At 40.7% G+C, this 25446-nt stretch overlaps 2 protein-coding genes across 6 annotated transcripts in view; one reads left to right on the forward strand and one right to left on the reverse strand.

Annotated features, from left to right (window-relative positions):
• Positions 1 to 36: 36 nt before the first annotated feature.
• On the forward strand, positions 37 to 22653 carry NUP88 (nucleoporin 88). 2 transcript variants are annotated; one of them, XM_061390834.1, is made up of 17 exons: positions 37 to 377; positions 3489 to 3658; positions 4359 to 4484; positions 5290 to 5376; positions 8309 to 8485; positions 10623 to 10809; positions 11536 to 11683; positions 14375 to 14473; positions 15724 to 15814; positions 18105 to 18206; positions 19159 to 19317; positions 19830 to 19991; positions 20071 to 20136; positions 20267 to 20347; positions 20594 to 20720; positions 20884 to 21002; positions 21460 to 22653. In XM_061390834.1, exons 1-17 carry the CDS (start codon positions 78 to 80, stop codon positions 21521 to 21523), a joined length of 2265 nt encoding a protein of 754 aa, XP_061246818.1. In that variant the 5' UTR covers positions 37 to 77; the 3' UTR covers positions 21524 to 22653. The 2 variants fall into 2 exon arrangements, with proteins under 2 accessions (XP_061246818.1, XP_061246817.1); XM_061390833.1 differs by having other exon boundaries at positions 19866 to 19991.
• RABEP1 (rabaptin, RAB GTPase binding effector protein 1) overlaps positions 21926 to 25446 on the reverse strand; it is a 96754-nt gene continuing 93233 nt past the window's right edge. For 3 of the 4 annotated variants that reach the window (XM_061390828.1, XM_061390830.1, XM_061390831.1), the window contains one exon: positions 21926 to 24602. In XM_061390828.1, coding sequence (XP_061246812.1) covers positions 24501 to 24602 — 102 coding nt within the window. In that variant the 3' untranslated portion in view covers positions 21926 to 24500. The remainder of the gene's footprint in view (positions 24603 to 25446) is intronic. The other variant, XM_061390829.1, reaches the window with a different exon arrangement.

Raw genomic sequence — 25446 nt, forward strand, 5'->3', positions numbered from 1 at the left:
ATTGGCCGAAGCAGTGGACGGCTGGAAGCAGATTGGCTGCGCTCAGCGGCGAGACCACAGAGAGCTGTGGGTTCAAGATGGCGGGCGCCGAAGGCGGCCCGGGCGACGGTGAGCTGTGGCAGACCTGGCTGCCCAACCACGCCGTGTTTTTGCGGCTCCGAGAAGGACTGAAAAACCAGAGCTCAACCGAAACTGAGAAGCCGGCTTCATCATTGCCTTCGTCGCCGCCGCTGCCTCCTCAGTTGTTGACGAGAAACCTGGTCTTGGGCCTCGGCGGAGAACTCTTTCTGTGGGACCCAGAAGAGAGCTCCTTCTTAGTCGTGCGCCTTCGGGGCCCCAGCGGCGCTGGTGAGGAGCCCTCCCTCTCCCAGTACCAGGTACGGCTAGGCCGAATTGGGAAACGACCCTTAGCTAGCGTTTTCGTCCCCTTCGCATCCTGGCTATTTTTGGTCTGCTGGTGGGAGGAGTGGTATGCGAGCGTAAGCAGACGTCTTTTCGGGGGTGCCCAGCAGCGAGTGGAGAAGTCTCCTTTTCATTCGCTCTACCACGGCCGCCGAACCTTTGGAAGCCTCTCTTCCCGTATTTCATTCCTTCCACAAATGTTTATTGACTTTGACATCGCGCCGGACACTCTTACAGGAACTTATGCGCTCAAGGTGCTTGAGTTGTCCGCGTCTGAGAGGAAGGGAAGGAGAGTGGAGTCACAGTCAAGTATCAGTGGTGCAGGTGCTCGAATAACAGCGGGGATACGGGGCTTGAGAGCGTGGGTGCATTCGCTGTTTTTAGGAGGCGGATGCTGAGAAACCGGTGTCACGTCACTGCATAAAATAAGAGGGACAATCCTAACTTTCTCTTGGGATGGTTGTGAGCCTGAAGTCAGGTCGTCTGTTCCAAAGCACCAGATTTCCTCCCTGACATGCAGGCGGAAGCCTGTGGAAATTAGGCCATCCCCAAAGTTGAAAGGGATGTTGGCTTGTCTTGGAGAAACCAGCAGCATGTGAAAGTCAGTGTAATCAGAGAGTGTTAGGCTTCTTGTGATTAAACATTGCTTTATGGAAGCGTTTACTTGTAACAAGCCGATTCTTGTCATTTAAAGATTACAAAATAAGAAAACTTGGCACCCATTCTAACCTATGGCAGCTGTTGTGTGCTGGTTGAACCTTGTCGATGAGAAATGATTTGAATAAGGTGCTAGCAACGTTTCTGCAGTTTTGAAAACAGGTCACAAGCCTACTGTCTACTAACTTTAAAATTTCAGTTTTTTTAAATATAGTTCTTTTTTTAATTTATTTTTATTTTTGGTTGTGCTGAGTTTGCATTGCTGTCTGTGCTTTCTCTAGTTGCAGAGAGTGGGGGCTGCTGCTTATTTCCGTGGCTTCACTTGTGGAGCAGGGGCTCTAGGGCATGTAGGCTTCAGCAGTTCTGGTGCACACGCTTAGTTGCTCCAAGGCATATGGAATCTTCCCGGGCCAAGGAAGGAATCCGTGTCCCCTGCCTTGGCAGGCGGATTCTTAACCACTGTACCCCCTAGGGAAGTCCTAAAATTTAAGAGTAATTACTAGATGTTCGGCACACAGTACAATAGTGCCCTATATCTCTCTGCAGAATTTAGCACAGTCATGATTAAATTATTTATATTTGTTCATTCATTGCCTGAATTCTTTTCTGGATTACAAGCACCAGGGCAGGGTTGTCTGCCTTACTTAGTTTTGTATTCCCAGTACTTCTGTGTGCCTGGAACATATGAACTCTCAGTACAATATTGATGACTGTCTGAATGACCTTTAATCCTCAGAAATCCAAAAACTCAGAGGAGGAAGCAGCTTAGCATGAGTTGCAACTTTAAAGGAAATAAAAACATGAATAGTAACTTTAAAAATCAAATTAAAAAAATACCCCCCTCCAAAAATCCAGAGCAAAGGCATGAATAGTGACTTTAAAAACCAAACCAAATCAAACCAAAAAACCCCCCCAAACAAAAAACACCTGAATACTGTGATTACCACAGGTGACCTAAAGTGATGAGATTGTTCTGCCAAAGAAAGGTGGCCTTTGATTTGAGATAGATTGTTAGAATCATGTAGAAGATTGAGAAGATGGGAGAAGGAAGGAACGAACCATTGACGGGAGAAAAAGCAATTTGATTAGAATCAGCAAAGGGCAGCTGAAAGCAAAAGCAATCCCTCCCCCACCCCCCCACCAAAAGACTCAAAAAACAAAGCCCAGACTTACATCAGTAACAATTAATTGGAATCACATTATATTCAACAGTCTTGTCTAATACGATTTTGGCAGACGGTGATTCTCTGTACATCAGGATAAGCAATAGATTGGTAATCTCTTGGTTTATTACTGAAAGTGGATAGAAAAGAAAGAGGGAATTTGAGATACTCATGAGAGAAGAAATAGAAATGCAATTTTTTTTTTGGAAGGCATATAATGCCAAGACATACAACTTAACAGAACCCTCCTGAAAATGTCTCTGTTCCATAACTAAATCTGCTTAGATAAAGCAGCATTTTACTTGCTGCAGAAGTTCTTAAACCCACTATTTTATTTTACTATTTATAACATAGTAATTATTTACCAATACTTCTGAGTTCTTAACTGGCTAGTCAACTAAAACATATACTGAGAGTTAGCAACACGCCACATACGCCAAGGATAACAGGAAAGACAAAGAGCTCAGGTAATTCACAGTTGTGTGGGATGAGCAAGTAAAAGGATAATTGGAATGCAGGGTGATAAAGGACTACAGTAGAATTATTTAGGGTGTGCTCTAGGAGGACTGGAGAAGGCAGTGGCACCCCACTCCAGTACTCTTGCCTGGTGACTTCACTTTCACTTTTCACTTTCATGCATTGGAGAAGGAAATGGCAGCCCACTCCAGTGTTCTTGCCTGGAGAATCCCAGGGATGGGGGAGCCTGGTGGGCTGCCGTCTATGGGGTCGCACAGAGTCAGACACAACTGAAGCGACTTAGCAGCAGCAGCAGCTAGGAGGACAGAAAAGATGCACTGGTTCCTGGCCAGAAAATCAGAGAGATTTTTTGGGAGGAAAGCACATACAAACTGAGTCTCCAAGAATGTGTCAGCCCCTAAAAAGAGAAACTGAGGGCATTGCAGGAAGGATCATTGTACAGAAATACATGGTGATTTCCCAGAAATACACGTTAATCTGGAGTATAAAGTACAAGTGGGGAATGGTGGAGAATTGAGGCTAAAGTGGTAGTCTGGAGTTTGATCATAAAAAGGGAAATTATATGTAGTATTTACCAAAGTAGGGAAATCTGATGCATTTTATATAATATTCCAATGTAAGCAGTTAAAAAAATATTTCATCAGTTAATGGCTGAAGTGTTAGTACTTATCCAGAATGCTTCTTTATCCTACATTAATAGAAAACTAAAGCGGTACTATGCTTTTGAGTAACTGCCATATATATTTACATTAAAGTGAACTATTTTGACCAATTTGCTTTAATTTTCAGAGATTGCTTTGCATAAATCCACCCCTGTTTGAAATCTATCAAGTCTTGTTAAGCCCGACACAACATCATGTAGCACTTATAGGAATAAAAGGACTTATGATATTAGAATTACCTAAAAGATGGGGAAAGAATTCTGAATTTGAAGGTGGAAAATCAACAGTGAATTGTAGGTAAGTTGTGTTTCCATTTAGTGTTTATCTGTATAATTTGTAATACATGCAGAAAATTCCTTAAAATCAGTGGTTCTTACGGTGTGTTTGCTACTATTGAAACGTCAGTGTACAGTAGTCTGCACATTAGCTTCTTGTGATAATGACTTATAGTATATATGATATATATATGTATTTTGCCTAGATTACCACATTGCTGTCTCATTGGAAGTCAGTCTGTTTTATCAAGTAGGTTGAAATAAGATGCTTTAAAAGCAATTATCTGTGAGCCAAACAGTTTTCTCATAAATATAACTTAGTTTTGTATTTTTTTCTTTGTCAACAAATCTTGACAAATGAGAGTGTGAAAAATCTGAAAAGAATATAAGGTAGAAACATACCTTTAGCTCCACAGTCCTTAGGTTGGGCCTCCTTGAAAATGTTTCTTTTCTAAGTCTTTCATATCTACAGTAGGAGTGACAATAACTGCCTTTGTATTTTCTTTACAAAGTTACTAAAAGGATAAGTTATTCTGTCTAAAATCAATGGTACTCTATAAAATAGATTAGAAAATATTTGATTCTTTGATACTGGTTGGTAGATGCTTTGAATGCTGTCTCAGCAAGATGTTTGAAAAAGGAATTTAAAGAAAAGAAGAGCAAAAAGTGTTGAGATAGGTTTTCCTTTAGAAAGTTTTGGAAAATTGCTGTCTTTATTTTAGTACCACTCCCGTTGCTGAGAGATTTTTCACCAGTTCCACCTCTCTGACTCTGAAGCATGCTGCCTGGTATCCGAGCGAGATGCTAGAGCCCCACATAGTGCTGTTAACGTCAGACAATGTCATAAGGTAAGTCTGTATCTTACAGTTTTGTGAGTGGGAAGAGTCTCTTAATTGCCAGTTAACAGCTTGGAAAAACTATCTGATGGCTGCTGTAACCTGTTCTCCATCATGGGGGCAGTGTTCAGCTGCCCTAACTTACATGTCTTAATTACTGCTGTTCCCTCTCAGCTAGTCTTTCTGCCTCCAGTCTCTCCATTCCCAATCTAACTATTAAAATAATCTCCCTGAAACTGCTTTTACCATGTCACTCTTTTGGAGGTGATGTAGCATAGAGAAAAAGAGAATTTAATTGGGAAGTGAGAGATTTGAATTCTTGTCCCATTGTCACTTCTGTCTTTGGGATGTTAAAAACCAACAACTTGGGCATCTGTTTCTTATTTGTCAAATGAACAAGTTTGATCATTTCTAAAGCTGTTTTCCAGGTTTGCATTGTTATGGTTAAATGCCCTCGTCCTATAGACATTGATATTACCAGTTAACTTTCTGGATCTGCCTTATGTAAAAAGTTTGTGAGATGACTAGACAAGGTGTATACGGCTAAGAACTGAAGTACAGTGGTTGGGGAAGGCTGATATAAGGAATTTTGGTAAGGGCAGAGAATATTTCTTTATGTACCAAGGAAGCCTTCTTTTTGGGTTGCTTCAGAACAAATGAAGTAGGCTACTTTTGCCAATAACAGCCAGATCTTTGGCAAATGGTTGTAATGACTGGTAGGAAAATTCTCAAAAACTGACTGGGTGGAAAGGAAGGAGCAACTTTAGGAAATAAAAGAGAATTTTAAGTGCTGGCTTTCTTCTCTTTTGATGGCTAGAATTTACTCTTTGCGTGAGCCCCAGACACCGACCAAGGTCATTGTACTTTCAGAAGCAGAAGAGGAAAGTCTAATACTCAACAAAGGGTAAGTTTTTATTTCTGTCATTAAATTTTTAAAAATTGGTTTATTGGGATTGTAAGTGAAATTTTAAGATTATAAGATTTTCCAAAGGTGACTTTAGCATGGTTTTTGGTAATATGAAAAATAAGAAAAAATAGGCGATATGAGTAGGTAATAAGTTACAAATCTTAAAGTTACTCTGCTAGCTTGATCTTTTTTCAAGAAAGTTCAAAACTGAATAGCCAAAACTGAGTCCCTGTTGTATCATGAATAAGAGAATAAATTATAATATTTCAAAGTCACAGAAAAAGTGGAAGGTGAGAGTGTTGGGCTGGAGGCCTGCCAGCTGTTCACTCAGTATGGACGAGCAGATTGCTGGACCCCCCCAGACCAGCACCTGGTATCCCAGAAGCTGGAGTGGACCATAGACTGCCTCCTGCTTCTCATGTGACCCTGGCTTATGTTAGTTTTCTTGTCCACTGCAGACCAAGTTCCTGGCTAGTTTGACCAGTAACAGAATCACCCTTTGAACTTCCAAACTCCCTTCCTCTGGCCTCCTGCTCAGTCTTTCTGGTGATTACCACGTCCTGTCACCCACAGGGTGTGTATGTGGAGTGAAGCCCGTAGTAGCAATATTTCTGGAAGTTCCAGCTAGTTCTTTTCATGTCTTCATAATGATCATATCTAATAGTCTGTTTTTGTTTTTCTGTTATTCCTTTGAATATTTTACATACAGCTATTACGTATGTGACAGTTTCAATATCTGAAGTCTTGGCGAGGCGGGGATCTAAATCTGTGTCTGTTCTTCCTCCTGTCCTGTAATCAGAGTCACTTCCTCCTGTGGTTGCTGATCTCTCATTGTGAACTTGTGTTTACTTGATCTTAATGTTTGGAAATGTCAAGAGCCCAAGCTGGGAGTATGTTCTTCCAGAGAGGAATTTCTTCTGCTTCTGTTATGAGTCAGAAGTTGCCGCTAGCCTGGGACCACATTAATTCTCATTAATTAATGAATTAATTCATTAGTCCCAGAACTGAAAGTTTTCAGTCAGATGACTTTAATGTCTTATACAGCATTAGCTTCTTAAAGTCCCATCCATCCATCTCCACGATGGGGAAACACCTGCAAATTGATAGGTCCTGTTCTGGTGTCGGCAGAGCGTTTCCATAGTTTCTCAGCCTTTGCCAGACTCACTGTCTAGATGAGAGGCTGCAGAGCATATGCGTTGGCGTTAAGAGCGTTGGCTCTGGTGTCAGCACCTGTATTCCAGTCTTAGCTCTGCCACTTGTGAGTTGTGGCATCTGGCAAGTTACTCAGTTTCACTTGGTCTCATTTCCATGACTATTCCATGAATGTAAAAAGTAGTGACCACTGGGGACTTCCCTGGTGGCCCAGTGGTTAGGAATCCAACGCACAGTGTGGAGGCCACAGGTTCAGGCCTTAGTCGGGGAACTAAGATCCCATATGCCATGGAGCGTCCAAGCCCGTGCAGCCCACCAGTGAGCCCCTGTGCCACAGCTAGAGAGGCTGTGCATTGCAACAGAGGATTCCACGAGCTACAACTAAGACCTGACACAGCAAATAAATAACACTTAAAAAAGAGTAGTCACCATTTACTTGGATTATTGTACAGAATAAATGAGATCATGCATAGAAAGTGCCTAACATGGCACAGAATAAGTAGTCATTAATTGATACCTTCTATCATTATTATTAGAAATATTACTATATTAAGTTCCAGTTAGATTTGGATGGCTTTAAGTCTTTTTGAAATCACTGATGTGTCTATTTGTTTCCAGTCATTGTCCTAATTGTTTAGTTTAACTCTCAGGCAGTTCTTTTATTCTGGATTTGGGGATTCCTCATTTTGTGCCTCCTAATACCATATACCTTTCCACGTGATAAAGAAACTAAGATGTGGTACTTATCACGCCTTGGAATGATGTTGACTATCTCAAAAGCTGTATGAAATTGTGGTTTTATTTTAACCATATTCATTACCTTTGTATTAAACTGAATCTTTTTGAAAAACCAATTATACAAAATTTTTAAAATAATAAAATAGCATGTTTTATCATTTATTTTTCCTGATTATAAAACTAATGTATATTTTTGTAGAAAATTAGGAAAACTATAGAAAAGTATTAAGATAATGAAATATTAAAAAATTTCCTATAGTGTGATCATAAGATTGCACCAGAGTGCTACTTTTTGATATAAATTAGATCATTCTACTTCCCTGCTCTCCATACTTCATTTCCCAGAGAGGCCATGGCCTGAAGGCCTACGGGTCTGCCCGCTTACTGCATGCTTCCACCTCAGTCCTCCCACTGCCTTGGCTCTGAGCTCCAGCCACTCAGCCTTTTTGCAGTTCCTCACAGCCTCTGCCTCAGCTACTCCTCCTTAACTACTACTACACATAACCACAGACTCACTGCCTTACTTCCTTCAAATCTTTGCTCAAATATCACCTTATCAGAGCCTTTCCCAGGTCACCTAATCACCTAAATCATCTTTTTCTGATTTTGTGTTATCTGATTGTGTCTTCTCTGTTGACATCTTTTTCATTAGAGGGCAGGGCCTTTGTTCAATTCACTGACCTTTCGCAGAACCTACAGTGCCTGGTACAAAGGAGATACTTAGTAAATATTTGTGGACTGAATGCATCCTACTGCTTAGAAATAACTATGGACGTCTTTGTTTTCTTCCTGTTTCTTTTCTATATTTATGCATGTCTGTATGCGTGTATTTTTACTATTTGTGTGACTGTATATTTAAGCAGTTTATATAGTTCTATGGTCTGCTGCTTTCATTTAATTTTATGAGCCTTTTCCAGCATTGTTTAACATTCTTCATAATCGTAACTTTTCGTCTTCTCACTCCATTGAATACAAATTCCACCCCACCTGCTGTTATTGGAAGTTTTGTTTTCATTTTGGTTTTTAACTCTCTTTTCAGAAGGGCCTACACTGCATCTCTGGGAGAGACAGCAGTTGCATTTGACTTTGGGCCATTGTCAGCAGTCCCGAAGCACATATTTGGACAAAAAGGCAAAGAAGAAGTAGCAGCTTACCCTCTGTACATCTTATATGAGAATGGGGAGACTTTCCTTACATACATTAGTCTGTTGCACAGGTAAGCTGAGGGGGAACCCACCTGAAATGAAAGTCGAGCTTGTGCTGCAGTATAGATGGTCATGGTTGGACCTGGGGTCCATGTTTATGAGTTTGTGGAAATATTGCAGCCTTTCAATGCTGGCTTGCCCATTTTGGAGAGAAAGTTTGTACAGATCATTTGACCTCTTTTTCTTCATATTATTTGGGTAAGTTCTATAGAATAATCTCTTAAGGCTGGATTTGTGTTCACAAAGTCTAGTCAATCAAAAAGTATTTACAGATGGTCCCCAACTTAGTCAGACTTACGATTTTATGATGGCACAAAACCAGTTACATTTAGGAGAAACTATTTAAGTTTTTCATTGATTTTTTTCCCCGGGATAGTGATAGTCAGTTGATAGCTTCTTGTGATGCTGGGCAGTGAGCACAGCTCCCAGTCAGCCACACGATCAGAAAGGTAAAGAGCTGACACACTTAGCTATTCTGTGTATCACTCTCAGTGTAGTACTCAATAAATATTTAGAGATATTTAACACTATTTAACACTTCATTATAAAATAGGCTTCATGTTAGACGAGTTTGCCCAATTGTAGACTAATGTGAATGTTCCGAGCACATTTCAGGTAGGCTCGACTAAGCTATGATGTTTGGTAGGTAAGGTGTATTAAATCCTTTTTCAACTTAAAATATTTTCAACTTAACAATGAATTTATTGGAATGTAACTCCACCTTAAGTCGAGGAAGATCTGTATCGTGGATCTTATGTGAACAAGGTACCATGGGGATGGTGAGACATGGTAATCTGGTCTTTTAATGCCCCAGTTATGGGGAAGAGACATACATAACCATGGAAGGGTAAAGATTTAGACTATGTTCATGGTACATAAAAGCTCAGAGGAAGGAGAGATGATTCTGACTGAAAAAGGTAAGGAGGTTTTCATAGAGAAGGACTGTGTCATATGGAACTTAAGGCTTTACTGCAGGATTAAATGAAGCATCAATGACTGTTTTAGTCAGAAGTGCAGCTTGAAGTCAAGTATGAAAATAGGCAAGTGCAAGTGTTGTTCAAGGTCCCAGTGATTAAACACTTGGGACTAGAGCTGAAGATTCAGGTAGGGAGCATTTAGGGATAAACCTGGAGGTATCTGTGCAGGGAAAACTTGGTGGAGTCAAGTACCTGGTTAAGGGATGTGGAGTCTTTTCTGTAGGAATAGGGTAATAGGAAGACAGCGATGGTTTCTAAACGAGGATAATACAGTTGGCTGGAGAGGGACTGGGAACAGAGGGACTTCTAAAGAAACTGTTCCAAAATTTAGCTTACAGTCTTCAAGAGTTTAAACTCTGGTGGTAATGTGAGGGAGAAATGAACATAGTAAATACTACAAAGGAAGGGTCAATAAGACTTAGTTGCTCTTTGGATAAGGGAGTGAGGCATTGACACAAATAGTGAGGTCAGGAAAGACAACTAATTTGAAATAAATAATTCCAATAATTTGGAAGTATTCCATGGACAGTTGGAAATACAGGACTAGAGAGAAAACTGTTCTGGTGAAAGAGTCAGTAGAGTGTAAGAATTCTGGGAAAGTTCGTAATTAGGCATAGGGCCCAAGGCTGAACATCATGATTTATTTATAAATCAGCTCAATAGATATTTATTCAGGGCTCAATATGTGGCAGAATATGGGAATACAAGATCAAAGGCAGAGTCCCTGCTGTGTGGTTCCTTGTTCATCAGAAAGTCACACTACAAACCAAAACTGTTGTACAACTTGAGTAGAGTGGTGAAGGCATAAACCACAGTGAACTGAGGGCTGGCCCCTCTCAGCCTCTGCACTGCTGACAGGGGCTGCCCTGTGGGGCGATGCTCAGCAGCATCTCTGGCCTCGAGACACCAGTAACCTGTCCCCGTCCTCCCAGCTGTGGCAGCCACAAATGTCTCCAGATGTCACCAGCATCCCCTTGGGGACAAAATTATCTCCAGTAGAAAAGCACCAAAGAGATGGAAATTGAGTGGGAAAGTGAAAAAGTGGAGACATTGGGAATAGACTATATTTTTAATCAGTGTCTGATAGCTGGAGACAGAGTCCAAAAGGGTTTTAAGTGATAGGTATGGTCTTCTGTCAACATTTGCCGAGGATGTTTCACTCTTTTTTTAGCCCTGGGAGTGTGGGCAAGCTGTTGGGCCCGTTGCCCATGCATCCTGCTGCTGAAGATAACTATGGCTACGATGCTTGTGCTGTGCTCTGCTTACCGTGTGTCCCTAACATCCTGGTGATTGCTACTGAATCAGGAATGCTGTATCACTGTGTTGTGCTGGAGGGGGAAGAAGAAGATGACCAAACAGTAAGTCGGGCGATCATGGGCCTATTCATATCTCCAACGCTGGGGACAGTTCTTAGAATGGTATGAAGGCTTCGTATAGGAGGAATTTTATACTTGACGTGTGTGCACGTGCTCAGTTGTGTCCGACTCTTTGCCACTCTGTGGACTGTAGCCTGCCAGGCTCCTCTGTCCATGGGATTCTCCAGGCAAGAATACTAGAGTGGGTTGCCATAGCCTCCTCTGGGGGATCTTCCTAACCCAGAGATCGAACTCATATCTCCTGTGTCTCCTGCATTGCAGGCAGATGCTTTACCTGCTGAGCTGTGTATCTGGCACTTATTTTGGAATTTTATATCTGGCACTATTTTGGAAACTTAACACTCAAAATTAATTGAAGCCCACTCTAAATACTTAAATTGAAAAAAGTTAGGATGTACCCAGCTTATTTGGTCCAGCAGCCTACATGTTTTTTTAACTCTAAACTGCTACGTTTGGTGACAGGTGTAAAGAACCTTTGAATAACTGAATTGGCTCTTCTCTAAATTTGTGTGTTTACATCTTCCCAAGAGCAGAGAAGCCTTTTATTCTCTTTTAAGAAGCACGGTGTTGGAATAGAGGGTGGAATTAAGAAAAGCTTGGAAGCACTATTTGATGCAGCTTTTTGCTTCTGTTTTTAGGTGTGCACATTTTCAAAAGAACATGAAACACTAAAGTTACAGTGCAGGTTTTTTGTTTGTTTTTTTACAGTCAGAAAAGTCCTGGGATTCCAGGGCTGACCTCATTCCATCTCTGTATGTGTTTGAGTGTGTTGAGTTGGAGCTTGCCCTGAAACTGGCATCTGGAGAGGATGAGCCCTTTGATTCTGACTTTTCTTGTCCAATCAAACTTCACAGAGGTAAAGTGTTCACTAAATTTAGTTCTTATATTTCATTATATTTATACAAGATTATCACAGACCATTTCTGTGTAATTTGCTTTTTGTGTGGTTCCAGCCTTTAAAAATTTGACTGTTAGGTTCTTTTGGCCTTTTAGCCACAACATTACACTGTAGATTCAAGAAAAGCAGAATCCCAAGTTTTCATTCAGACCGTGGTCTTCAGGCGGGATCAACTCAGATTTATAATAGTCATTTCTTCCCCTGGTCTAATCAAAAGTAGGTTCATTATTCAAATTGTTAAATGTATGCAAACTTTAATAAACTGTAAAAATAATTTTTAAAATAAAGTGATAATATACTTATATTATCTCTTTAAAATAACTTTCTTCATTTGAGAACATTCTATCTTGTTATACCCAGACCCATTTGAATGTTACCTTTTTATCTTTTCTTTTGCTTTAACTTATCTGGGTTGGCTCCAGAGCTTTCTGGCAGCTCATCTCTTCAATTGAATGTTACCTTTTTATCTTTTTTTTCTTTCGCTTTAACTTATCTGGCTTGGCTCCAGAGCTTTCTGGCAGCTTCTCTCTTCATCTAGGAGCTCTTGGCTAAACTGCTGAGACAGTCAGAGTGTGTCACGTGTGTCACTGAGACTCAGAGTGGTTGAGTGGAAGGAGCGGGTAACTAAGAGTCTGGAGGGTCCTGGGTCTTAGTTACAGCTCTAACGTTAATCGGCTCTGTAGCATTGGACATTTATTCAGCATTATCATTTATTCTCTGATCATTAATTTTCTCACCTAAAAATCATAGGGATAACATCAGATGATCTCTAAAGTCCCTTCTGACATAAAAATCCTATAATCCTATTTGCTCCTCAACTTTTTCTTAGTCTCCTCTAGGATCTAGGTGTCTTCCCTGAGAAGAATGAGGAACAAAAGCCTCCTCAGTCAGGAATAATGGGGTGAACCTTCATAGTTTTCCTCTCTTCAGTCCAGAGAAAGGGAGTTCAGTCCTAAAGCAGCCTGACCTAATCTGCTTACAGTCTTATTAGTCAGTTTTCCCAGGTTTGGTAATACTGGCTTCAAGTCTGTACTAAAGTATAGTCTAACATTTAAGAGCATAGTAGCCTTTATATAATAAACCAGCAAAAAGAACTCATTGGGCATGTCTGGTCTCTTAACTGGAAAGAGATAGTCTAAATATTAAGTCTCAGAACTTTGCTTTGTAAACGAGCAAATTGAGTCCTAGTGAGGTAAAGCAACGTAAACTAATTGGTTTCCTTATAGAGACATATGTCTTGGGGAAATCTTAATTGTAGGCTTTTTTCTTGATTCTTTCAATAAGAGAACATTTTCATATATGAAACTAATAAATTTTTCACTCATTCATGTTTGTACTTAAAGCATATTACAATCACTGAAACATTCCCAGATTTTTAATGACATAAATGAATGGCTTATGTTACCACATATCTAGTCAGGGGTGTCTAGCAAATTTACCACTGCAGTTACTAGTATTTCCTTTTTTCATAATAGATTCTGTCACATCCAAATATTAGGGTTTTTCTGTTGACTTCAGCATCACAGACACATTTCAAAAAGCCATTTTAAACAATAGGAAACCTAATGAGATGATTTGAGCTTTGGAAGTCCCAAACTAAGTCTAAGGTGCAGGCAAATGAAAAGAAACTTTTCAGTACTTTATTGTTCAGAGATGATTACCATAGAGATTGCCAGAAGCCTTTTTTTTTTTTTAACTGTTCATAACATAGTGCTATTTTCAGAGGTGTTGTGCAGAACCCCAACATATAAAACAGATAATATAATATTTACAACATTTACTTACTATAAACTCAGCAGTAAGAAAGTGAGGATGTTAGATAAAAGAAAAATTTGGTTTAGGAGCTTATGGTTGACAGTTGCCATCTTAAATCAGCTTTAGTATATACATTTTTTTAAATATCTTGTTTTCATTGTTTAATGTTTTAAAAATCCTGAGTCACGGGGATAAATATAAAAAAAGTTCATCTTTTAGTTTAACAATAGTGTTACTGATAACTAGGGCTTCAAAGAAATAGAGGAAAAACTAGAGAAATTTTCATTAAAATTATGTAATAACTGCTCATATTTCTTGGTGTAAATATAAATACAAAAATTATATCTAAAATTTCAACAAACAATTCTCTGTAAGTCAACGTTATCAGGACAAGTAAAACTGTACGTTTCACACCTGACTTACCGTCTGTGACAGGACTGTTCACTAAGCTGCTGTGCTGAAGTCTTTTCAGCACCTGTGCTGGAGGAGTGCAGTAGCTTCAACAGTTTCATGTAAGTAGATGTGTGCGAGCACAGGTTTTTTACAGAGCTAGAGCCTTTCTTACCATTTTATTTTGAAAACTGTAAATAAATCCACAGAGATGGAGAGAAAGGCATAAGTCCGTTCCTTGATAGCAAGTGTTTATGTTCGGTGAACTCTGTGTTAACACTTGGGAAAATAACATATTTGAAATGAGTTTCTTAATTATACTTTTAAAATGTGTTTGAAAACTGAAGTCATGTTTTTAAATTCCCAAACCCCTGACATAGTGCCACAGTATGAAGGTCCTATTGACCTTGCAGCACTTCCGTCACCAGATGCATTTGTGGCCTACTCAGGTGAATTCTCTTAGTTTTCTAATGGCTTCCTTTATGTTGTTGATTCCATTTTCAGATCCCAAGTGTCCTTCAAGATACCACTGCACTCATGAAGCTGGTGTACACAGTGTGGGGCTAACTTGGATTCATAAACTTCACAAGTTTCTTGGGTCAGGTGAGTTTTTGTGCTTTTCAGTATGTTTCATAGAGTCTATCAAAAATTAGTTTGGAACAGAAAAACAATAGAGGTTATGACACCAAAAGACAGTTCTTTGAAAAGATTAGCAAAATTGACAGACCTACAGGTAAACTGACCAAGAAATAAAGACTCAGGTTACTATAGTGAGAAATGAAAGGGGCTATTCCTGCTGACCATACAGAAATATGAGATTATAAGGATATACCAAGAACAAAAGATGATAAGGGTATACCAAGAACAACTGTATGCCAATTAGATAAGCTAAATGAGATGGACAGATTTCTGGAAAGATACAAATCAACAAAACTGACTAAAAAAAGAAAATTTGAATAGACCTATTATATAACAATATATAACATGAGAATGAATCAGTAATCAAAACTGATTTTGATCACTGTGCTTTGCTCAGTCATGCTTGATTCTTTGCAATCCCCTCCCTGGGGGTAGCCCGCCAGGCTCCTCTATCCGTGGAATTTTCCCAGCACGAATACTGGAGTGGGTTACCATTTCCTACTCCAGGGGATCTTCCTGACCCAGGGATTGAACCCACATCTCTTATGTCTACTGCATTAGCAGGAGGATTCTTTACTACTATACCACCTAGGAAGCCCTTTGAAGAAATACGAGTCTTCATAAACTCTTACAAAAAATAGAGGAGAAAACACTTCCCTGATCACTCTATGAGGATAATATTGTGATAAAAGCCAGACAACAGCATCCAAGAAAAGAAGACTAGAGACTAATATCTCTTATGAGTATAGATGTAAAAAACAATCTTGAAAAACAGGAACAAAAGTTGGAGGACCCACTTTGCAATTTCAAAACTAATTAGAAAGGTACAGTAATCAAAACAATATGATAATTGGTGTAAGCATACAGATATAGGTCAATGAATAGAATTGAGAGTCCAGAAATATACTCTTACTCTTACATTTATAATAAGTTGGTTTCAGCAGGGGTCCTAGAACAGTTACATGGGGGAAAGGATAGTCTTTTCAACAGATGGTGCTGGGACAAGTGTACATCTACATGCAAGAATGAAATTGGACCATTACCTCACGCCAGACACAAAAATGAACTCAAAATTGATCAAAGACTAAAATATGAAAACAAAAATGATATACCACATAGAAGAAGACACTAAAAACCACCTACAGAATGGGGTAAATACTTGCTATCCATATATCTGATAATGGATTTGTGTTCTATAATGTGTTCTTTTGTAGATGAAGAAGATAAGGACAGTTTACAGGAACTGGCTACAGAACAGAAATGCTTTGTAGAACACATTCTTTGTACAAAGCCACTGCCGTGCAGGTAAGGACCTTCTCACCCTTGTAAACACAGATAGTAGTTTCAGTAATTCAGGTCCATGGGTATATGTGCATATTACACTCACACATAGACAGGATTCTTCACCCCAAAAGAATTTGTTCTTCAAAAGCTCTCCTCTGCCCACGGCCACTCCACATTGTATCCTCTGTCTCACAGGTATTCCCCTGTCATAACCCCCAGGCTTCACTTGACTGACTCTGATTCTTCTATCTGATCTTAATATCATTTTATAGAGGGTTCCCTTGATTTCCCACAACCCCTTCAAATTCTTTTATTCTTTATCTTTGAAGCACATATTTATATTCATGTTTGTGTTTATTTACTGTCTGTCACCACTACTAGAATATATATGTTTCATGAAGGCAGAGACCATGTCTGTTTCATACTTTTATATATACATATAATTTATTTTTGGCTTTGCTGAGTCTTCCCTGCGCCACAGTCTTCTCTAGTTGCACCAAGCGGGGAGTATTCATTGCGGTGTGTGGGCTTCTCATTGTGGTGGCTTCTCTCGTTGCAGAGCACAGGCTCAGTAGTTGTGGCACATGGGCTTAGTTGCTCCAAGGCATGTGGGATCTTCCCAGACCAGGGATTGAACTCATGTCTCCTGCAATGGCAGGTGGATTCTCTACCACTGAACCACCAGGGAAGCCCTGTTTCATACTTTATTTATACCATCACCTCATGTCTGTACACTGAAGTGTCTTGACAGGGTGCCTGGGATATACTCAGAAAATATTTGATGACTAGAATAAACCAAAATAGGTTCCGCTGGAAAGGGCCTAGAGTGAGTAGAGGAGACCTGAGCAGAGAGTCAGCACTTTCTTCCAAGCAGCGAGTGGAGGATGAGGAACCCAGCCCAGGAGGGAAATTGGAGTAAAAGACTGCCAGAGAAACTAAAAGAGAACCCAGGGAAAGATGCTTGGGAGGAGGATGTTTCAAAGAGGAGGCAGTGGGCAGCAGCCTCAAATAAGCACGGCAGAGCATTGCAGAGAGGTGAAGTGCCCACATGGGGGCTCATCAGGAACCACAGAGAAAGGCTTACAGAGAAAGGCTTTTGGGGGCCGGAGAGGACAGCACAGGTGAAAAATGAATGGGGAAAACAGGTAATAAAAATCTCATGTATAAACATTTCATAAACAGGTAAAATTAAACAGTATTGAATACGAATGGATACGTACATAGGTAGGAAAGCTATAAAAACAAAACAAGAACCTGAGTATCATAGAAATCAAGTGGAAGGCTGTGGTCAGGGAGAGTCACATGGGAGGGCTAAGGCCCCTGCAGTGTTCTAAGTCTTGGCCTGCAGAGTGGTTGCAGAGTGCACATATGTACTCCTTCGTGTGTATATTTCACACACTAAAAACACAAAAATTTTAACTTCCCAGACTCCCCCCAACTCACCATCATTCCCCTCCCTCTGCAAAATAAGACAACTGAAAGATGTGGCTGGAGAACTAGTGCTGCAGGCTCCCGTAGAGAGACTGCTGGCTCTAAAGGGAGAGGGAGTAGGTTGAGGAGAGTGCTTCAGATGGGACAGGTGTGAGCTGTGTATGAGCTGAGGGTGAGTAGACAGTGGGGAGGTTTGTGATCACAGAGTCGATAGAGTGGTTCTCAGAAGAGGGGAGAGGGGATGGTGTCCACTGCGCGGGGGCAGAAACAAGCTGTGGGAGTAGGAGGAGCATACCGGCAGGAGAGGAGCGCACTGGCAGGAAAGACCACTTCCGTCTGAGGTCCACAGTTTTCAGTTTCTTCAGTGAAGTAAGAACCATCACTTGAGAGGAAGCTCCCTCCTGCTGTGCACGGTACAGTGAATCCTGTGACACAGATGCTGGCCTGCGTTGAATTTTTAACGTCAGAAAGACACTACTCAAGAGATTCTGAGCTCTTAACTGGGTTGGGTGCTCTGCTAGGTATGCAGAGGTCCCTGGGGCTTCTGGGCGGGTTGAGGAGAAAGACGCATAGAGAACCATCTTCATGGTATCGTGGTAACTGCTGAGATGACAGCAAGTACCAGGGGGCTGTGGGCCCCCAAGTGACCTGCAAGTCAGTGGCCTGCCTCAGGCTGCTGTGTGACAGCTTGATTCAGCCCCACTGGAGCTGTAAGTGGTACGGGTTTTCCAGTCACCACCTCTGAGGTTACCGCCCTGATAGCATGTCCCAGGCAACTAGCCCAGGCTGGAGAAGGCCACGAGCCTCAGCCATGTTGTTGCTTTGGATCCACTGCCTTGGCTGCTCTGCAGTGTTAACTATGGCTGTGTGTTCTTTTCAGACAGCCAGCTCCGATTCGAGGATTCTGGATTGTCCCTGACATCCTGGGGCCAACGATGATCTGCATCACCAGTACCTACGAATGCCTCATCAGGCCTTTACTGTAAGTCCCACTCTTGTGTTCCCACACAGCTCTCGTTAATTCTGCAGAATCTAAGCTGGCATGCTGCCCTCAGTAACCAGACTGAAAATATATGGTTTATGCTCTGGCTTCTGACTGGAGGGTAGGAAGTGGGGTACTTCTGTTGCTCCTGCCATCTCTGGAAGAGTTTATTTTAGGCATAATTTCTGGCATCTCCTTTGGCTAGCAGAGTCGAGAGCTTTACTTCCAAGTGTGGAAAGAATACTAAAATACTGAACTCTATCATTAATATGAGTTAGATAGATTTAGTGATTTTAAACTCTGTGTCAGGCTCAGAAGTACTAGCCATTTACCTGCACTGCATCCTATCATCAGACCAGCGAGCTACAGTCCATGGGGTCACAAAGAGTTGGACACGACTGAGCAACTAAACCACCACACTACAAGGACGTATCCTCATTCCATAGATGAGGGAACAGGAATAGAGAGGTTAAGTAGATGCTGAAATCATAGCGAACAACGAGAATGAGGCTGCAGATATGGGGCTTTCTGACTTAAAAGTCCACACTCACTCTTAACTTCTACCATCTCTGCCAGCCTCACAGGCTCATCATAGAATGTGTAAAACTCCAGAAGAAAGGTGGTATGCAGCTGAACTCATAATTCTTGTTCCCCTTAAGGAACCCATAGTGAGCTACTGATTATCTAGATACCTTTAAATCATTTTTCTGCCAACTCCCTGAAATATAAGTTGTCTATGTAAAGTAACGTTATTAATAAACTCCCAGGTTTGAATTATTGCAGTCATTCACTTGCCAAGCTGTTAAAGTCTTCAGACTTTGAAGCTTTCTTTAGTTATTGAGAGTTTTTGTTACATATTATAGTTTTTTAACCCTCAGAATTCTGGATAAATGCAACATGTTTCCTATACTTAAAGCAAGTATCTCCATGGTCAGTTTTATTTATTTTGCAGAAGCACAGTCCATCCAGCGTCTCCTCCCCTGCTTTGCACCCGAGAGGATGTTGAAGTAGCAGAGTCTCCCCTTCGTATTCTGGCTGAAACCCCGGATTCCTTTGAAAAGCATATTAGAAGCATTTTGCAACGTAGTGTTGCAAATCCAGCATTTTTGAAGTATGGGATTTAGGGCATATCTGTTTTTTGTTTTAATTTAGGGCTGTGTTGGGTCTTCATTGATACATGTGAGCTTTCTCTAGTTTCAGTCAGCGGGGACTTCTCATTGCAGTGGCTTCTCTTGTTCCTGAGTACGGGCTCTGCTGCACGGGCTTTAGGAGTTGGTGGTGCATGGGCTTAGTTGCACTGCAGCATGAGGGAATCTTAGATTCCGGACCAGAGATCGAACCCATGTCCCCTGTACTGGCAGGCAGATTCTTACCCACTGGACCACCAGGGAAGTCCCAGGGCGTATCAGTTTTAAAAGGTGCCTCCCTTCTCTGTTTTGTAACTATTCTTCATCCTCTTTGTCCTCAGGTGTTTCTTTTCATATACTTTTTATTATGGTGGAAGAAACACAGGGCACCTTTAATCAGCTAGTGAGAACAGAGGGAGAGAACAGATATCAGAAGGCATTTGAGAATAATAAACAGGAACTGTAAAAAGTAGTTATGTCATGAGTTTGTTTTCAGCTGTTTTATTCAACTAAGGATAGAATTTTTTTTAAGATCATCTGAAAAAGATATGGCTCCTCCTCCTGAAGAATGTCTTCAGCTCATCAGCAGAGCCACCCAGGTGTTCAGAGAACAGTACATTCTAAAACAGGACCTGGCAAAGGAGGAGATTCAGCGGAGGTAGGACGGCCTCTGTTCACAGACCAATCAGTCCCTGGCTGGTACCTGGCTTCTGATTAAACTTTTTTTGTTCTTGAAGGGTCAAATTGTTATGTGACCAAAAAAAGAAACAATTAGAAGATCTCAATTATTGTCGAGAGGAGAGGTAAGTGCCAAGACCAGAGAGGAAGCAAACAGTTCAGCTAGACTGGAGCTGGAGCTCTCCCTAATGAGCAACATTAGCAGCTTCACCATCATGGTGGACTCCTAGAGACTCTTGCTTTTTATGCCATTAGGAAAAGTCTACGGGAAATGGCTGAGCGCTTAGCTGACAAATACGAGGAAGCCAAGGAAAAACAGGAAGACATCATGAACAGGTCAGTGGGCTGTACAAACTGCATAACGTTCAGCTCCCCATTCAGGTACTACTAGTGTTACAAGTTCTCAGGTGCTGTATATCCTACAGAACACAGTGCAGTGATGCTTTCCCCAAACCCACCCTGGAGGGCCCTCCTTCACAAGCACCAGATTCATACATTAGAAGCTTTAGTTGGGATTGTGTTCCTCCTGAGGAGCTGAGATCTTAAGCTGCGACCTTTGCTTATTACTTACTTCTTGCACAGGATGAAAAAAGTACTTCACAGTTTTCACTCTCAGCTCCCAGTCCTCTCTGACAGTGAGAGAGACATGAAGAAAGAATTACAGCTGATACCTGATCAACTTAGACATTTGGGCAATGCCATCAAACAGGTAGGAATGGATACAAGGTGGCTACATTTGGTTGGTACTTTTTAAAGTGTTCCTTCTACAGAAAATAATTTTGTCAAGTGTAAAAAGAATAGGCTAAAATAAATATTATGAAAATGTGTAGCAAACCACAGCTAAAGTGTCTGTGTTATTCTTGATACTTAAGGTTACTATGAAAAAAGACTATCAACAACGAAAGATGGAAAAGGTACTGAGTCCTCAAAAGCCCACCATTACTCTCAGCGCCTACCAGCGAAAATGCATTCAGTCCATCCTGAAGGAGGAGTAAGTAGTAGTACTAATCAGCTGTTACTGCAAGGTAGTTTTTACTTCACAGAACGCCAAAATCAACCTTTCTTTGCCCAGATAAGAGCATTTGACATTTTGCAAGTCAAGTAATTACCAAGACAGGAGGTCTATGATAGTGATAAATAAGGATTTAAGAGAGGAGTATGGAGGGAGTGTCAAAATGGATGTCTTTCTTTGTAATTCTGTTGGGTGGCCCAGGTGTTCCCCAGTGAATATGTTCAAAAATATTTCCAGCAGCAGCACTACTATATTTGCTGCTGCTACCCTTAAATGAGTTACTATTACCATCCGTCTGAAACCTTAAGCCATTAATTGTAGCAAAACACTTCTAAGATAGTTCAACATCACTAAATTCTTAAGAATCAATATTAATTATTAATGGCTTATTAACTCATTGTATTCCCCCAAAGTGAGTAACTGTTTGATTTTACAGGGGCGAGCACATAAGAGAAATGGTGAAGCAAATTAACGACATCCGAAATCATGTAAACTTCTGAACCACCAAGAACAGACTCACATCTGAAGTTAACACATGTGAAGGCTTAATCTCATTATAAAATGAACAGGTAGCACTAATTTATAAAGAAGCAGGTGCCTTGTTAGCGTTATCAGTCTCATAATTTATAAAGAGGTATTCTGGATGAACTTTGGTGTGATTGTACATCCCTTTTTATACTGTTTTATAATTAATTGAATAAATGCTTGTATTTTAAAAAAAAAGCCTGAGATTTTGATCTACACACTGCTAGACCTCCATAAACCCTACAGACCTCCATAAACCCTACTGAGTTTTCTCCATGTTTGAGCAAGAATAAAAGCTGCATATTAAAATATAGCAACACCAGAAATGTGACTCTGAAGAGAGAAGCCTCAGATTCAAAGGAAAAGGCCACACAGTATACTAGGCAGCAGCTTTTTTAATTTGAACACTTCTTAAGGACACACCTCCAGTACAGTTAACAAATGGTTATACCTGAAATCTGAAATACAGATTTCAGAGCGGAACTCAGGCTCCACGGTTGCAAGGCCACCGCTGGCTCACTTCCATGACAGGCATGTATTACCTTTCAGAGCTGAGTTGGACTGTGCTGTGTCCCCGTACATGTCACTGATGGGTGTGAGGTGCACATGTAGGATCTCAAATGGAGAAACAGAGCTTGGTATACAGTATATGGTTTTGTCCTTTAGCTTTAATATTTTTATACCTGCCAAATATGAGTTCCGAAAGGTAATACTATACCTGCCTAGAAATGGCTAAGTGACTGCCGATGAGAAGCCACGTGGTAAGGTAGGTTACAGGTAAGGGGTAAAATCAGGTTAGACATGCGTGGGAACATGTGTACATGGACTGAATACAAGCACAGGAACACTTGTGAAACCCGACCTTTTCGTTTGTCTTGGAGGGCTAAACACTGCCTTCCAAATCAGTTTCCCATTTATACAGAAAACCCAGTTTAAAGAGGTGTTTCATACCAGAAAGAGATTGTTAACAAAACCTAGTCTGTTTTTCTAGCAGATTTTTCTCCAAAAAGTGGGTTCCAACAATTTGCATCTGCAACTGTAAAGACGCTCACACTTTCCTAATCATGATTTTATTGGCCCAAAACCATCTTATGGAGAAAAACATGAGCAAGGTGCCCAGTCTCAGCCTAGCAGTTCCCTGGGAGCTGTAGTTCAGTTCATTCAGGAAGATTATGAATTATCCACCTTGATTTACTACAGTGCCAGTTTTAATAACCTAAAACAAATGAGCTTGGAGTTTATCCAAGGAACTGATCTTATACTTACATAATTTAAAGTGATTGCATTTTTGGAATTAATAAAAATTCCCTGTAGTTCAATGAGAAAACATGTTTCCTTTAAAGGAAATCAAGTACCCCATTCTACAAAAGGACTTTAAACCAATTAAAATGTTTCAGGCATGCAGGCCTATAGCACTATTTCCATAGTTAGTATTTACTTTCAAATTCATAATCATGAATGTAAGACTACAGCAGTAGCCCAAGGAATGAGGTATGTAGGCCATATCTTGTCTTATGGAAGACAGAAATAAAGATCTTTAGGGCTAGTTCATTATGACTTCATTTATAACAAAGACAATTCAAGTTGTAGGTTTACTTGAGCCAGAAAATCTACCTAATCCACTTAATTCCCACATAGTTCCTTCACACCACCAAATCACAAAAAGTACTTGAAAATAAGAGTTTTACTCTTGAACCACCTGTATGATGAATTATTGATAAAACAGCATAGCCTTCCACTGGCTAACAGTACTTGCAGGTAAACAGTGAACACACATCCATTCTTGTGCTTTCTGCAACACTTCATAAGGCTACGGCAAAGACAACCTGTCCACTGACGCTTTCTCCACACAGGAACGGAATTTAACCTCATAGAAATGACAAAGCAGATTTCCAAACTGATGAACTAGGTGGGTTTCCCCAACTTCACCATAAGCATCATCACACTCCAGGTCTAAAATACAAAAGAAAAATACAAAACAGGTATCTGCCAAACCTAGTTATCACCATTTTTGTATCTGACACTTTTGAAACAAATAGTACTCAAATCCACTGATTCAAGTGGAAAATAAAATAAGCAGCAGACTTATACATTTATACTAGGTGTTGTCAGACATAGCTTGTTTTATTAATGTTTCTTCCACTGATCCAATAACTAAAACAGTTTTCAAGAGTAGATGGTGTGGGTTCAGCTTGACCCTGGTACCTGTGGGTCCACGAAATTTACCAGGTAGCAGAAAAAGTGCTTCCAAACAGTTTCTTGTGCTTTTCCTTTAACCTCAACTTCCAATACATATAGCCCCAGCCAAGTTTTCAAATTCTCTTAATTCAGTTCCAACTGAATTGATTTTGTTTGCCACCGTCTTATGGTTCTCAGGCAAGTTTCAGTAGCATTTAAGGTCCACCAACACAAGATAAAATGGTTTAAAAAAAAATACACTGAGCTAGGAAATACAGTCACTAGCCAATGGCCTGCTCTCAAACTTCATATTTTAATATAAAATATTCATACCGCATACTACACCTGTCTGCTAGCTGAATACTGTTTACTGATGAACTCTAGACAACAGGAAAAAAAATTCTCTTTTCCAACATCTATGAACAGGAAATGTCATTTCAAACACTATTAGAAGGGTGCTTTAGGGCAGAGAAATGTCGGATAAGGCAGGCAAGGAAACAGCACTTTCTCCGTCACCAAGTCTGATCCCACACTCGCTGGAATCCAGTCTGGAGTCTGGTTAGTGTTCCCGTCTGAAAGGTCTTTTTGCTGCAAATTACCCTGGCTGTTTGCTGTTCCTGTGCTGCACAGTCTCCTCCCACTAGAATTAAACATTGCTCCAGTCTTCCTTTTTGTGTGTGTGACTTCTTCAGTTAAGAGTTAAATAATAATTAATGTTGCTCTAAAGATGAGTTAAAAACCCGAAGTGCAGGCTAGAGTCCTGCCATGAGGGTGTCATGTCTCGGGGAGCTGGTTAATGTCTGTCAGTTTGGTGTCATTCAGAATTGCCCGGATTCTCTCCAAGGAGTCCGCCTGTCGGATCCGCTCTAATTGCACCTAGAGAAATAACGCAGTGACATAAGTGCGGGTGGCTCTTGCTTGACTTTCTGGTTTACTGTGACTGGTTGAGCTGAAATGGAGACTAACTCAACCAGAGACAAGTCACTTCAAAGGCGGCAGCAAGAACAAGTAAATTCAAGACAATTCCTGGGAGGGAGGTTCAAGAGGGAGGGGACATATGTATACCTATGGCTGATTCATGTTGATGTTGGAGGAAACCAATACAATACTGTAAAGCAACTATCCTTCAATTAAAAATAAGTTTTAAAAAGATTAAAAACAAACTAAGAAATAATTCCCCACAGCTGCTGTGTAACAGACCCAGTGTAAGGCGCTGGGACCATGGAGATGAGTGGGACCTGATCCCTGAGAAGCCATAGTTCAGTTGAGGGAACAAACAAGCTTTACAGAATTTCAGCACAATATACTAAACATGCCTGGGGACTCAAAGAGGGTTCCACGGGGAGGAAAAAGCTAATAAGCAGGGCCTTGGAAGAAGGAACAAGGGGGCAATGAGACAAGGGTGCTTCCAGAGGGAACACCATGTTGGGTGCAAGGAACCACAAGTAGTTTTTAAAAATTATAACAGTATAAAATGTAAGGTGTAGAGAGAGAGGCCTGGTTGAGAAAAGTCTTACATGCCATGTAAGGGCTTTACACACCACCCTTAAGGGCAACAAGGAGGAAAAAAAGGGGTATGTGTGAGGGACAATGGAGGGACAGGTTTCCAGCTGAAATGACCAGGCAGGAATATGGGGCAGGGGCAGCCATAGTCTCTAGTCGAAGTTTTGTCAGAGGTTGAGTCAGGGATTAGAAAATTCTCCTGGACGCCAAGAACCCC

The sequence above is a fragment of the Bos javanicus genome, chromosome 19 (genome assembly GCF_032452875.1).
Source record: "Bos javanicus breed banteng chromosome 19, ARS-OSU_banteng_1.0, whole genome shotgun sequence".
In the NCBI taxonomy this organism is placed as follows: Eukaryota; Metazoa; Chordata; class Mammalia; order Artiodactyla; family Bovidae; genus Bos; species Bos javanicus.